The sequence below is a fragment of the Apiospora hydei genome (assembly GCF_038363865.1).
Source record: "Apiospora hydei strain CBS 114990 chromosome Unknown utg000006l_segment0_segment0, whole genome shotgun sequence".
Lineage (NCBI taxonomy): Eukaryota > Fungi > Ascomycota > Sordariomycetes > Amphisphaeriales > Apiosporaceae > Apiospora > Apiospora hydei.
In genome coordinates, this window is record NW_027117365.1 from 4,156,903 (window position 1) to 4,170,848 (window position 13,946).

The 13,946-nt window shown below is 53.8% G+C and overlaps 6 protein-coding genes across 6 annotated transcripts; 3 read left to right on the forward strand and 3 right to left on the reverse strand.

The window, feature by feature from the left end:
* Nucleotides 1–338: 338 nt before the first annotated feature.
* On the forward strand, nt 339–1,866 carry PG997_008528 (Diacylglycerol kinase catalytic domain-containing protein; the record flags this gene model as incomplete). Its single annotated transcript, XM_066812843.1, has 2 exons — nt 339–1,110; nt 1,181–1,866. 2 exons carry the CDS (start codon nt 339–341, stop codon nt 1,864–1,866), a joined length of 1,458 nt encoding a protein of 485 aa, XP_066668185.1.
* An 894-nt stretch (nt 1,867–2,760) lies between these two features.
* On the reverse strand, nt 2,761–3,401 carry PG997_008529 (uncharacterized protein; the record flags this gene model as incomplete). The annotated part of the gene is made up of 2 exons (XM_066812844.1): nt 2,761–2,783; nt 2,849–3,401. The coding sequence occupies 2 exons, from the start codon at nt 3,399–3,401 to the stop codon at nt 2,761–2,763; spliced, it is 576 nt and encodes a 191-aa protein (XP_066668186.1).
* A 2,548-nt stretch (nt 3,402–5,949) lies between these two features.
* PG997_008530 (uncharacterized protein) lies at nt 5,950–6,929 on the forward strand (the record flags this gene model as incomplete). Its single annotated transcript, XM_066812845.1, has 2 exons — nt 5,950–6,234; nt 6,336–6,929. The coding sequence occupies 2 exons, from the start codon at nt 5,950–5,952 to the stop codon at nt 6,927–6,929; spliced, it is 879 nt and encodes a 292-aa protein (XP_066668187.1).
* A 1,679-nt stretch (nt 6,930–8,608) lies between these two features.
* Nucleotides 8,609–8,974, reverse strand: PG997_008531 (uncharacterized protein; the record flags this gene model as incomplete). Its single annotated transcript, XM_066812846.1, has 1 exon — nt 8,609–8,974. One exon carries the CDS (start codon nt 8,972–8,974, stop codon nt 8,609–8,611), a length of 366 nt encoding a protein of 121 aa, XP_066668188.1.
* An 848-nt stretch (nt 8,975–9,822) lies between these two features.
* PG997_008532 (phosphatase) lies at nt 9,823–11,251 on the forward strand (the record flags this gene model as incomplete). The annotated part of the gene is made up of 4 exons (XM_066812847.1): nt 9,823–9,839; nt 9,902–10,025; nt 10,084–10,174; nt 10,230–11,251. 4 exons carry the CDS (start codon nt 9,823–9,825, stop codon nt 11,249–11,251), a joined length of 1,254 nt encoding a protein of 417 aa, XP_066668189.1.
* Nucleotides 11,252–11,963: 712 nt separating this feature from the next.
* On the reverse strand, nt 11,964–12,338 carry PG997_008533 (uncharacterized protein; the record flags this gene model as incomplete). The annotated part of the gene is made up of 1 exon (XM_066812848.1): nt 11,964–12,338. One exon carries the CDS (start codon nt 12,336–12,338, stop codon nt 11,964–11,966), a length of 375 nt encoding a protein of 124 aa, XP_066668190.1.
* Nucleotides 12,339–13,946: the final 1,608 nt, after the last annotated feature.

The window sequence follows — 13,946 nt, forward strand, 5'->3', positions numbered from 1 at the left end:
GGCTGGTCTCAGGGAGTTACGGACGCTGCATGGTTAGTGCCATCTTGGCGAATGAGGTTCGATGCCCGGTTTCTACTTAGCATCTTTGGTTTTCCTCCACCACGCCGTTTGCTGTGGCTAGTGGGTCACTTACAAATCCTAACGCAGGTAGGCTTACTCTTGTAAGCACTACCTCCCTTACCCGGGTAAGTGACTCGATTCCATGCTCGTTGCGTGCTCACCAGTCACCCTGGCTCCTCGAATCCAACGCATATATATGCCACCAAGTGCCCAGCTTGGCTTTCCTGTCCGAAAGGTCGGCGCCATTTGTTGTATAACTTGAAGATATCGCAACGAAAATGGGGAGAGCCTGTCATGCATCTCTTTCTGAGCATGGATCCAATGTGGCAGCTGAAAACAACACCAGCCCGTCCGGTGCCGTCAGTGTGAATGAGTCTGCCATAATCTGCGTAAGACCACGGGGCGACGTGTACGATGTTCTTAGTCTGCAAGAGGAGACTTCCAACGATAACACGGTATCCTTTCATTTGTCTCACGAGTCAGTGACCGACGTGCCCGAGTCGTTGCTCGATAAGTTCCTGGTGAAAGAGGCACCGGAGCACCTCCGCGCCGCCGACAACCGAAAGGTGCACTTGGTCGTCTCCATACGCTCGGGCACGGGGCTCGCGCTCGATTTCTACAAGTCGGTCTTGCAGCCGCTGCTGGCGGATTTCGGGCTTAAACCCGCTCCTGTGCCCGGGGACGAGGACGACGCCGAGTCCCTCCACCTTAACCTGGTCGTCACGCGAGATGCGCAGAGCATCCGGGAGTTTACGGCCTGCCTGCCGTTGGGCGTGGAGCACACCGTGGTCCTGATGAGCGGTGACGGCGGCATCGTCGAGTCGCTAAACGGCAAGGCGACGGCCGACGATGACGACGAGAGTGCGCCGTCAACGGTGCAGCCGTTGCCGCTCGTCGCCATGCTGCCGCTGGGCACAGGCAACGCCCTCTTCAACTCTCTGCACAAGGGCGTGTACGCGGCCTGCGAGGCCGAGTCCACGCCCAGCCCACTCGTCCTGGGGCTGCGCACGCTGCTGCGGGGCCGCCGAGCCCCGCTGCCGTCTTTTCCGAGTCGACTTCTCTGCCGGGTCGCGGCAAATCAGTTACAAAGATGCTGGTGAGGGTGACGTACCAGGGGCAGTGCAGGAGCAGCTCAGTCCCGTGTCTCATTTGTATGGCGCCATTGTGGCGTCCTACGGGTTCCATGCCCAGCTGGTCTGGGAGAGCGACACGCCCGAGTACCGCAAGCACGGCGCGAAGCGGTTCGGCATGGTAGCGGCGGAGCTGCTCAAGGAGAGCCACGCGTACCATGCGCGTGTAGAGCGTAGCATTCTTCCAACGTCTTCGGACAAGGGACAAGAGCAGCAAGAGCAAGAGCCCCAACCGATTGACCGACCGCGCCACGCCTACGTGCTGGCCACGCTCGTGTCCAACCTCGAGCGGACCTTTACCATCTCGCCCGCGAGCCGGCCCCTCGACGGGGCCCTCTGCCTCGTGCACTTTGGCCCCGTCGGCGGCGAGCGGACCATGGAGATCATGACGCAGGCGTACAACGACGGGCGGCACGTCGGCATGACTTGGACCACCACCCCTGAGAACGGCGAGGAAAAGGAGGAGGGCGTGGGGTACGAGCAGGTCGGCGAGGTCAGGGTCGTGACGCACGAGCAGGACGCCCGGTGGAGGAAGGTGTGCGTCGACGGGACCATTGTCGAACTGCCGCCCCAAGGGTCCATGACGGTGCGGACGGAGTCGGCGCCGCACTTGGATATACTCGTGGACCCGACCGTTATTTCTGCTGCTGCTGCTTCCTTTGCTGCCACTTCTTGAATTAGATATTAGGGGCTGGAGTTTCTCCTCATGACTCTTCTTGGCTTGGATTTGGATATACAATTGTGCATCATACCTACCAGGCAGGGGTTGGACAACCGTCCTTGGTTCATTTATCATACAATCTTGTCCATATACATAGAGCTAGAATCACGACGCAATAAACGCATAATGTTGGAGATCTAATGAATTCTCTAAAAGGCAACATAATACACAAAGTGACAATGTCGTTGTGGTACGGGATTTGGTGGGCCTGGTTCCGAAATAAGGCGTCCCCCTCCCGCTTCCATTGATGTCGGCAATCGGCTCCAGGTTTCACTGCAGCGATCAAACGTCAATCATCCGTTCTTACTACGAAAACAATTAATGCCGAGAACAGCTGGCAGCAACGACATCTCCTTATTCTGTACAGCGAAGACTGGTTTTGTTTATGCCACTGCTGCTCCCACATCAAGCACGAAAATAGACGCATTCTGCTATCTTGGCCTTCGAGTATTGGGGATTACAAGTTTCAAACTACAAGACTCAAAGCTGTCACAAGGCAAAATGATAGACATAGCAGTGATCGTATTCGTTTCAACTATGATAAGAGAAACAGAATAAGGTATTAAGACATAAGAAACCGCTGCGGAATATTTCATCCACAGGAACAAAACAACCAGGTACTCAAATCAAACTCAAAAACTACTAAACAAACCCCCCTTAACCCACTCTTGCCCCCTATTACCCCGACTAGAACCGTTTTTCCCAATCCTGTATATCCGACGCGAACACGTCCGTGCCAAGTTTTTCTCCTCTCATACTTCTATGATCTATTTTCGGAGCCAACGCCGCCTATAACAGGCGATAGATAGAGAGAGAGAAGCCATTTTCTAACCCATGTGGGATGCTCGTTTACTGGCTTATAACGATGACGTCTGCAGATGAGGAGATGTGATTAGCTTCTTGTCGCTTGGGCTCGAGCGGGAGGTGATCAACATACTGGCACCGGAGACGACGGCCTGGACCTGGTTCTTGACGTCGGCGCCGATGAACTGCTGCAGGTTGACGCCGCCAATGTTGCCAATGGCGCCGAGGTTGAGCGCGTTGAGCTGGAGGGCGGCGAGGTCGACGCCGCCGAGGAGGCCGAGCTGCTGGAGCTGCTGGAGCTGGACCAGCTGCTGGAGCTGCAGGACGGCGTTGAGGTCGAGGGCCTGGGCGTTGAAGATGTTGGCGAAGGCGGCCAGGTTCAGGTTCTGCTGGACGGCCAGCACCGCCAGGGCCTGGAGGTCGACGTTGTTGACGACGTTCAGGTAGGCGAGGTCCAGGTTCTTGAACTGGCCGTTGTTGAGCTGGCCGAGGTCGAACTGCTTGGCGGCGTCCTGCTGCTGCTGCTGCTTGGCGGCCTCCTCCTGCTGCTTGGCGGCATCCTGCTGTTGTTTGGCGGCGTCCTCCTGTTGCTTGGCGGCATCCTTGTTCTCACGCATCGAGAGCTGAGAGGGAGCGGCATAGGCAACAGTGGCAAGAGCCGTGACGAAGATAGTAGAGAACTGCATTTTGGCGGTTGGTTGGGTTGGTTGGTTCTGGGATTAAAGAATAGAGAACTCGTGGAGCACAGCTATCGACATGAGTGTGTCAGTCCAGAGAGCTGTTAAGCTGGCGGCTCAGTAGCTTGGGAAACGAACCTCAAAAGATTTGATGTCAAGGAGTGAATGGTGGATTAAATAGTGAGAAGCGAAAGAGAACGAGCACAGCTGTATGGAGGTGTTAGTACGATGAACCGTGGAGGGAAGAGTGGTGGATGGACGGGATGGGATGCTGCTTGCCTCAGAAAGAATGAATGAATGAGTTGGATGAGTTGATTGAGTACCTGGTATTAGATGGATGATGATGAGATGGAAAGAGAGGATATGACATGAGGCCGTCCATATCTTATATACACATCTGAACGGACGCCGTGGTTCACAGTTCCAGGAGAAGACGCTGGCCGAGGATGCCATGCCAAGCCCTCTGTGGAGGCAAACATGTTCGGATGCTCTTCAAAGAGACGATCCGGCGAGTATCAGGTTGTATGTAGGTATCCCTAGAATGAGGATCCTCAGATCCAACCAGCTAGGTAGACCGTGGGCGGTTTGGGGGAGGAGCCAAGCTGAGCTGAGAGGCAGAAACTTTTTTTAGAGGATACCAAGCTGTTGGACAGGTATAAACCCATGCGCAGATGATGCAAGCCGGTCTATGCAGTGTACACCAAGCGGGTAGAATGGCGGCAGCAAATGATTGTGAAGCAAGAAACTGGTCTTGGCATCACACCAGTCCTGGACGGGACAAAGGACGGCTTATACGGAACTGCCCTTGGCCGAACCAAACGTACGAGGTCGTTTTTAAACGTTTGTGCTTGATCTCCTGGGCTATAGCCCCTCCATGCGGCGGCATCAGCTATATCCAGCGCCCGAGGACGAAGATGTTCAGCTTGGCGACAGTGGTTTGTTTGATACACGCTCGCCGCCCCCCAGGAATGAGACCAACAGCCCCGGATCCTCGATAGAATCTGGTGGCGGAGTAGGAGGAATAGACCAGGCCAGGCCAGGCCCTTCTTGTTCTCACGCAGTCACTTACTTACTCGTGGCCAATGCAGCAGCAGAGCAGGCAGGTCTGAGGTAGTGAAGAGGTCGACAAAAGAAGCGGTCTTGGCAGTTGAAGCTTGATCAGAAGAGCCCGCCTCTTGTCACTCACTGCCATCCGAGCGTTGTGTTGCATCCTGCTGTCATCCCAAGATGGTGCAAGTGCAAGTGCAAGTGCCGCGCAACCGTGCGTAGGTAGGATGCAACTCAGACGAACCCAGAACCCACCCGATGCGACCCTGGCCTGTGCTCGGATGTATTCACCAGCTTGTCAGGTAGCAGCAGCCTGACAAGACATGACATAGGACGAGACCAAGATCTGGGCATGAATCACGAACGAAATAAGCATAAGTTACGGCCTGGCTAGTCGAACAGGAGGACGGTCCGGACGGGGACATGCCTTCGAGACAAAACATGACATGAACCCCTGCCCAACGTTGTCGCTGCAAGCCGCTAGCCCGCCTTGGGTTTAGCGCGCGGCTCTCCTATACTCCGGGGCATCCGTCAGGGAAGGGGAAGGAAGCCACCACTTTTGGCCGCCACCTCTTCCCTATGTACAACCCCCACATGCACGATCTCCCCAATGTGAAACGGGTGCGAGCCCAGTCAAGTCAAGCCCGATGCAAGAGAGTCGGTTGAACGGCTCGACGGAACATACCTGCCTGCCTGCATCATGCACCGCTGTCTGTGTGGCAAGGGAGGGCGACTAACACCCATTACCTCAGCCGAGCCCTTCACCGCACGGCACCACAACTCACCGGCCGGCAGCATGCAGGAAATCCGAGTGAGAGCGAAACACAAACGAGATTATACCAATGGCGCGCTCGGTATGGCTCGCCCCGTCTCTCCTTGATAGCTAACGGCCGCCGGTTAGTTTGTGGAGAGACTGAAACAGATACCAGCCTACTCATCGGAGTATCTGATTGTCGAATAAGACGGTTCTGTATTGCAGCCGTTGTTTCGCAATCAAGGGGATATGCATCTACATACCCAGGTGAATGAGGTCCGCATGCACATTGGTGAGTGCCTCTTGCTCAGCGTGTCGTCGTCAGATCACTGCATGCAGGTGGTATAGCTCAAAAGAAGACTAGGTAGATACTCGACGATAAGCTCGCCATCACACGAGTTCCTCTGATCTGTCTCGTCAGTTTCAGTAAACCAAACTAAGACGAGATGATCCTTGTAGCTTCAGAGCACTCAGTCAAACGGGTCATCGAAGCCAATAAGAAACCAAATACTCAGGGCAAAATTATATTATTATGGAAACCACGGTAGCTTGGAACAATGAACTATATCCCTGATTACCGAATTGCAACCACATGATCCTGGGGGAACCGCGATCGGACCATCTAGGTCGCACGCTTTTTGACCGTCGAAGGAGATCACCCGACCACCGTCATCACCACCGGAGGGTCGGGGCTCTGAACTGCTCTGTGAAGTCACAGGCAGACACCTCTTAGTGGGCTGCGGCCATGGGCATGGCATGAGCCGCAGCGGCCTGGTCAGCGTTGGCATCCTCCGCCTGAGCGGCGTCGTCCTTAGCGGCGGCGTCGTCAGCGTTGGCATCGTCCTTGGCGGCATCGTCCTCAGCGTTGGCATCGTCATTGGCAGCATCGTCCTGGGCGGCGTCATCCTGGGCGGCGTCGTCAGCTGCGGCATCATCCTCAGCTGCGGCGTCGTCCTCAGCCGCGGCATCGTCACCCGCGAGGAGAGCCTCGCATTCTGCCTGTGCCTTCTGGAGGTCGAGCTGCTGGGCTTGCAGGGCCAGGTTGCCTCGCTTGCGGCGCAGAGAAGTCTGTAGAAGAACGTCCAGTTAGTCAAATTGTGGACCAGAAGGGGGATAAAATGGGATAGAAACGGATGACCAAGTCTTACCTTCATGATGCTCTCGACACCACGCTTGATGGCTTGCAGCTCAGGGACGGCAAATCCGAGGACAAGCTGCTCCTGCAGGAGCGCCGCGACATCCTGGACCTGGACCAAGCCGAGGGCCTGGAGCTGTTGAAGAGCCTGGAGCTGCAGCAGCAGGTTGATGGACTGAGCGACGTTCAGGTTGAAGTCGGCGAGCTGCTGGGCGTTGATGTCGCAGACGCCCAGGAGGAACATCTCCTGGAGGATGTTATCGTTCAGGCTCTGCTCAATGTTGGCGTCGTCGAGGGCGGCGCCCGAGCCTTCGAGGATCTCGGTGCCGTTGACGTCCTCAGCGACCTGTCCGTCGGCGATCTGCTGAGCGAGCGTATCGAGGGCTTCCTGAACCTTGGCCTCGGCGTCAGCCTGAGCTTTAGGATCGGCGGCAGCCTGGCCTGCGGCCTGGTCGGCGGCGGGGCCAGCTTCCGCGTTGGCAGCGGCGAGGGCCTTATGGTCAACGGGTCCCGCGAAAGCAGGGTTGACGGAGAAAGCCAAGCTGGCAAGGATGGAGGCGTTGATGAACTTCATTTTGATGGTGGTAGTGGTATTGAGTGAAAGTATGGGTGGTTAAAAAAGAGTTGATTGGACAAGAAGCCGGCTGGTCACTGTTGTTAGCATACCTTGGGATCCTGCTGTCTGGATCCTGTATAGGAGAAGAGACTTACCTTCAAAAAGAGTGACTGGTAAGGAGTGACTGAAAGTGAAAGATGAACGAAGAGAGCACAGCTCGAAAGATTGACAAAGACTCACAGAGACTAGATGGTTGGATGATGGTGATGAGGAGATAGAAATTCCCATTAGAACCGAGGAGCTGATGCCTTATATACACACATCTCGCGGACTGGGTGTCAGTCGTAGATAGCCATATCACACGATCAAACCCCGGCATCTCATCTCCCAAAATCTCGATAGTGCATCCGATCCGCTGGTTCATCAGAACCGCCGTCTGAGCGGCAGAGAATCGTCTGCCATGACAAGGTGCATCAGTCAGGCCTACGGAGCTTATTGGTTCGGTGTGTCGTCGTTTAGGAGGCGCGGTCAAGTTCCAACAACGGATGCCGTGATGATCAGATTGAGCTAGAGCTTCACCATGCTTCCTGATGCTGCGCCAGCCAAGATTACAAATCCTCTGATCTTCCTGGGCACATGACTCGTTACCGGCCAACAGTTCGGAGATATGTTGGTGAGCGCAGGGAGTGGTAGGCACTACCAGTGCCATTGTGGCCCTTCGTAGGACAGGTAGGTAGAGGGCAGTGATGATGATGCAAGACGATGAGCTTGTATTGCCAAGATGGAATGATGAGTAGCCGCAAGAGAAAGCACGGCAGAGTGACAGTATTTGATACAACAAGGACGGATGAGCGTTTGGACCCTCTGCGCCAGTCAGGTTGGCAGAGCTGGCCGACTAGCGGAAGGTGTGACACGGGAGTTTGAGGTCGCCCGACACAGGTATCGCAACCCACGTGCCAAGTCGGGCGCCTGCTTACACATGGAACAAGTATGCCCTCTGTTCTAGTCGTATACCACGCAAAAGGCATTAGTTTCACTCATCCTATTTTACGTGCCGATGTAGTACGGTAGCTGCCGCTTTCCAAATATCGATAACTGTTACACATGGGACGACTGGCCCATGCCTCATTGCAAAAGCCGAAGTGACCGTTGCGCGTCAAAGGTGCGACGGAATAAACCGATTTCCTGCAAATTCCACAGGGCATGTTTCAAGGTCAAGTCAGCAACTAAGGTCTTCTACTCATGCGTGGCTCATTAGGGAACGGCGCCCCAAGAAAACCAGACCCATGAGTAAAGCAATGTTTCAGAGTGATTCGGCCACCGGCTCCCCTGCAGAGAGAATACCCAGGCGTAAATCACTGGCTTTTGAACGTTGCTTTCCCCGGACCGATCTTGCGTTTTGGTCTATGCTTTCAAGCGGGTGGCCTTCCCGGCGAGCGCATCCCCCGCATGCAGTTGCAAATCATTCAAGTGAAGCTGTGACGGTCCGAACTCCGAACTCTGATATTGCCAAGGTTTTGCTGTAGTAGGTGGAGTCTATTACTTTCCACGCTGAGATTGGACCAAGAGGCTGTGTCCTGGCCTGGGCGTGTAGGACAATGCAGGGCATTGCGTATCGGCATATTGATTCTCTTTGGCCTTCGCTTTATTCGTGTATGTACGTGAGTGGTATACAGTCTATGCCGGGCTCTCTATTGGCTCCATATGTTCCCCAAAAGGCAGTCTCACTGGTCGTCTCGTGGGTGTTGGTTGTCTTTGTCCCCCTTCGCCTTGAAGCCCATGAGCTCGCCTATGACACCGCCCGGCTTTGGTACGGGGCATTCCCGCTTTGCCTTCGTATTGGATAGTCTCTCGAAGTCTTCTTTGCTGCTTTCGAATTGCGCCATCTCGTCCTTGACCTCGACGGGCTCGGGCTTTCTCCTCCTCCTCCGTCTCGTGCCGTCGGGCGAGACTTCGCAGTCGGCGTATTTGACCCTCGGTGCCGGACAGGGTAGCATATGGGGTAGGGCGACCACGAAGAAACTGGCAGCCACGGCGGTCGCAAAGAGCGAGGAGGTCATGCGTGACCGCGGGTGCAGGTGAGGCGGCATGGTCGCGACTCGAGGGAAAATTGGCTCATCTGGCCCGGAAGCGTGCGAGCATTAGTCTAAAGCGGGCGGAGAGGAAGCGTTATTTCCAACTGGGCGGCATACCAGATTCCCAATTATGACCAAATCATGGCGGCAAGTGTTTTGACTTGTCTTCGCAGCTCGAGATGGCTGGTATTGGAGGTTTCGTGATGAAGCACCCGGCTTTTGCTGCGTCCTCCATTTCGAATTGAATTGAGGCTTCCGTTCGGATGAAGCCGGTGGAGGTGGGCCAATCAATAACACGATTCTGATTGGCCAATTGGCCAAGGTAGCACCGTCGCAGCCGAAATCGAAGCTAACCTCCCTCCAGCTTTTGGGGAAAAGTCCAGCCACAACGAGGCTTCAGCCAGCAGACGTCAGTGAGTGGGGGTGTACATACTAGTAAAGTAGGTACGTTTTCGAATGTACCGAACCCCCCAGGCCCCAACTTCAAGTGCGCCTGCAGCAGTGCAGATTCCCCAGCTGCTGGCGTCATTGGCCCGGGGCCCAGCTATTTTCTATGGTAGTAGTAAGGCGTAGGTTCACTGGTCGCGCCACACTTATCAACCTTAAATCTGCAACCGCGATAACAACGCGACGAGACGTAAATGGTCATTGACCAGAACAAGACCAAGATCCAAGCAATACCGAGTAATCACAACGCCTCATAGTCCATTTTTCGCAGTACATACTATGCAAAACCTGGCTCTTTCGGGCATGTTATGAGCATTGTCACTTCCAGATCCAGTGGCTTTCCCGACGGTGCTGCCGTCATCGTCGTCGGGCACGAAACCTTGAGCAAGCGCCGTTGATACCCACTTGTCGCAATCATGAGTGACCTTGATAAGTATGTTCTCATACCTCACGTTTTGTTTACCTGCGCGTGACTAACTTGTCTCACACTCACAGAGCCATCGCTCAACTGCGAGCATGTCGTCCAATCCCCGAGGCCCAAGTCCGAGAACTCTGCCACAAAGCGCGCGAGCTTCTAATCGAAGAGGGCAACGTCGTCACTGTCGCCGCCCCCGTTACGGTATGGATGAGATATACTACTTCCATCTGGATGCGGGCTGTTGTTGACACATTCGTAGATCTGCGGTGATATTCATGGCCAGTTCCACGATCTTATGGAGCTCTTTCGAGTCGGCGGCGACCCCCCTGACACAAACTATCTGTTCATGGGTATGCGACTATTAGAACGGGCGATTGCTCCTGCCACACGCTGACATACGATTAGGCGACTTTGTCGATCGCGGCTTCTATTCCTTAGAATCATTTCTTCTACTCCTCTGCCTCAAAGTCCGATACCCCGACCGCATGACTCTGATTCGTGGCAACCACGAATCCCGACAAATCACCACAGTTTACGGGTTCTACGATGAATGTGTGCGAAAGTACGGCAGTGCAAATGTATGGAGGTATTGCTGCGATGTTTTCGATTATCTTGCATTGGGCGCCATCGTCCTCGGCGCATCCAACACACTATCCCCGCCGAACGAACATATTTCCAGTGAGGATTACGCCGATGCCGACATCGAAATCGAAGTCTGTAATGCGGATGGAGACATTATGAGTCGCTTCCAACGGCGCGATAATGAACAAAGAAGCCCGAACGGTGCCGGGGCCAGTGCTGGTTCAAAGACAGGGCCCCCAGGCTCGGGCGCTTCCGGCTCAAGTGGTGGAAGCACTGGTAATCCAACGGGCGCAGTCCTTTGTGTGCATGGTGGTCTATCTCCTTTGATAGACACGGTGGATAAGATCCGCTTGCTCGACCGCAAGCAAGAGGTTCCTCACGAAGGTGCCATGTGCGACTTGCTCTGGTCGGATCCAGACGAGATCGACGGCTGGGGCCTTTCACCCCGCGGTGCGGGCTTCCTGTTTGGTGCTGATATTGTCAAGGTGTTTAATCACAGGAACGACCTGTCACTCATTGCTCGTGCCCACCAGCTTGTCATGGAGGGTTTTAAGGAGATGTTCGATGCGAGCATTGTGACCGTTTGGTCTGCCCCTAACTACTGCTACAGATGCGGCAATGTTGCCGCTGTCCTGGAGCTGTCCGAGGGTGGCGGCGGCGAGAGCATACTGGCCCGTAGCAACGGTGATGTTGGTCGGAGTGACGGTGGGATGCGGGGTGTTATGATGGAGAGCGACAGCGCCCCGAAGAATGGCCCGGCCCGGAGGTACCGTGTCTTCCAAGCTGCGCCGCAGGATTCGAGGGGCATGCCGGCTAAGAAGCCAGTCGCGGATTACTTCCTGTAAGGGGAAGCTGGTCGGGCTTACGGATTTTGGGGAGTCTCAGGCCTAGAAACATATGGCGTTTCTGCAGGCCTTACCATGAACACAGTCATTGTATTTTAATGAAGGCCATCTATATGGCCAAGGTCCCGAAGTGTCCGCTGTCGACTCTGGATATATCACATCATCAGGCGTTTAGGCTATTTTTGTCAGTGAAAGAACTTCGCGGAATCCGCGTCAGCACGTTCACCAATTGAGCAGAGCTTGAACATGGTTTTTATACGAATATAGAACGATCTCATTGCACTGACTGGAATAGCGCCGGATAACTCTGCAGACTTTTCTGGAGAGCCACAAGGGAAGGCGTTGACATTCACACGAGAAGTATGGTATATGCATGGGGATCCTGTGACGTTCTATAGCAGCCAACCCCCCTTTTGATAAGTGCTTCCGGTACTGCCTTCCAGGCCTTTCTATCAATATAAGGATCAACTATGGGGACAAACCACCCATGAGAAGCAAAATAATGGTATACTAGTGCTACCTCTTTCTTATGCTGTCCCTCAACACTTCTAGAATGGCCCTTAATGACCAAGTCCCGCACCTTCTCTAACGCACGACAGAAACAATACCGACTGTCCTTCCGGAGTATAGCATATTGTACATCCATACCAAACTCCTGGTGAATTCAGAATGGTGGAAAATAAGTTCTATCCAGTATCCCACAAACTACTTTCTATAGCTCAAATCCGTCTTTCTTATTGCCCACAGGAGCAGGCCAGAAAGTGCGCCCAGTGTTCTCGTCATCACCATCTTTCTTCGCTTTTCTCTGCAAAAGCCACTTCACCTGGTCTGGATCTACCACCGTTTTATCAAGGAAATACTCAGCTACGTATCCGGCGTCCATTCCAGATTTCCACTCGTTGTATTGTTTAAGTGCCTCTGGGTCCAGCGACGCCGGGTCCACGAAAACGTCGTCCCCGTCGGGATCCACGGACTTGAACTCCTCGAGCTTGAGCTCCTCGGGCTCAGGCTCCTCGGGCTTGGGCTCTTCGGGCTTGGGCTCCTTGGACCCAGACTCCGATACCTTACTCCCGCTGGTGATATCCATTGGTGAGACACTATCTTCTTCCGTGGATATCTGGCAATACAACCTCAGAGTGGCAAGGCTTGGAAAAGGGTCATAAGGTCTCAATATGGTTTTCGGTTTGATGAAACCTGTTCCACTTCCGAATTCCCTGTTACCTAAATATATAGAGTCCAGGCGTTAGCCCGAGTGTGAAGGTTAAGAGAGCAAATAATTCGGGGGAAAGGGTAGTGAGAATGATGCTACCCAGTTAGGAACGTTGCCTAGCCGGCAGTTGTGGGACATCTTACCTGAGTTAGGTTGCTTCTTACTCGGAGTCCCAGGAGATTCATCATTCTTTTTTCCGTCACCGACTGTGGTTTCGAAGATCTCTTTTTTGCTGGTTGACGCGCACTTACCAGGGGTTAAGCTCTCAGGCTCTTCTTCCTCGATGGTGTCTGTTTGAGGCTCAGGGGGACTAGGAGGTAAGTCTACTTCCATTTCCTCCCTGATCTGTACCCGCACGGAGATGATAGTCTCGATATGGTCAACGATTGTGTTCATAGAGCCCATGAGACTCGCCTCCGCATCCTTGCCATACAAAGCTTCTCGTTCCCGCGACGGTCGAGTGCTTGTTATGCGCAGGGTCGCTAATGCGTTGTAGCGCCAAATGTATCGCCATAATTTGGCTTTCCAATAGATCTTCTCGAACCCGAGCCGCTCAAAGAGCGTGCGGTTGGCAGTCATCCAGACTATGACGCTGGTCAGGTAGTACACCAGATCGAAAATGTCCGTTTGTTTGACGAATGTACAATAATCGTCTTCGAGACCCTGAGCTCCTGATTGCAATTCTGTACCAACTGATTCGGAAGCTACCAGGAGCACCGTACTCATGCTGCGGACGGAATTCTTGCCATCTGGATCTTGGAACGCTGGTACCACGAGTTGATCAATAACATTGGGAGGAATTGAATGCTGTAGCAGCTCCCATGCCTTCATGCCTTCTCTCAGGACCTCTCTGTCCTTCGGGGGGACAGTCCTTCTGGAATAAGACCCTTTCTGCCGGTTGCATGGAACAATGCGAGAATGAAAGGCTCATTCTGGACAAATTCGATATATGTCTCGTTGTTTTGACTCTCGTTGTCCTGGACTTCTTCCTGTTGGATCTCTTCCTGTTGGTCGTCTCCCTGTTGGTCGTCTCCCTGTTGGTCGTCGTCCTGTTGGATGGGCGAGCTGATGCTTCCACCACGGAGACTGAGCGGTTCTCTGAACGCTGTATTCACATTCCTTCGTTGACGCTTTGCTTTGCGAGGCACATCATTGCCTATCAGGGGTAACCGCCGCTTTGGGTACTATCGCGATCGTTAGTAACGTGGGGCAGAATATAAGGGTATGTACGTATAAATAACACTCAACTAACAGTTTTGGCTGTCATAATATCCTACGAGAAGGGGAAACAATACCAAGGAGGGCTACGTGTCGAAAGTTTGGCGATATGGCCGGTTTGCTATGTGTACTCCTCAACTAGATCCGTGGGACAATTGCGGCTATCGTTACAGGAATGGAGGTCTTGAGAATTGATAGAAACCCATCACCCGACAGATACACTCCCGTCGCCTCCTTACTTAGAGACCCCAACAAAGAATAAAACAA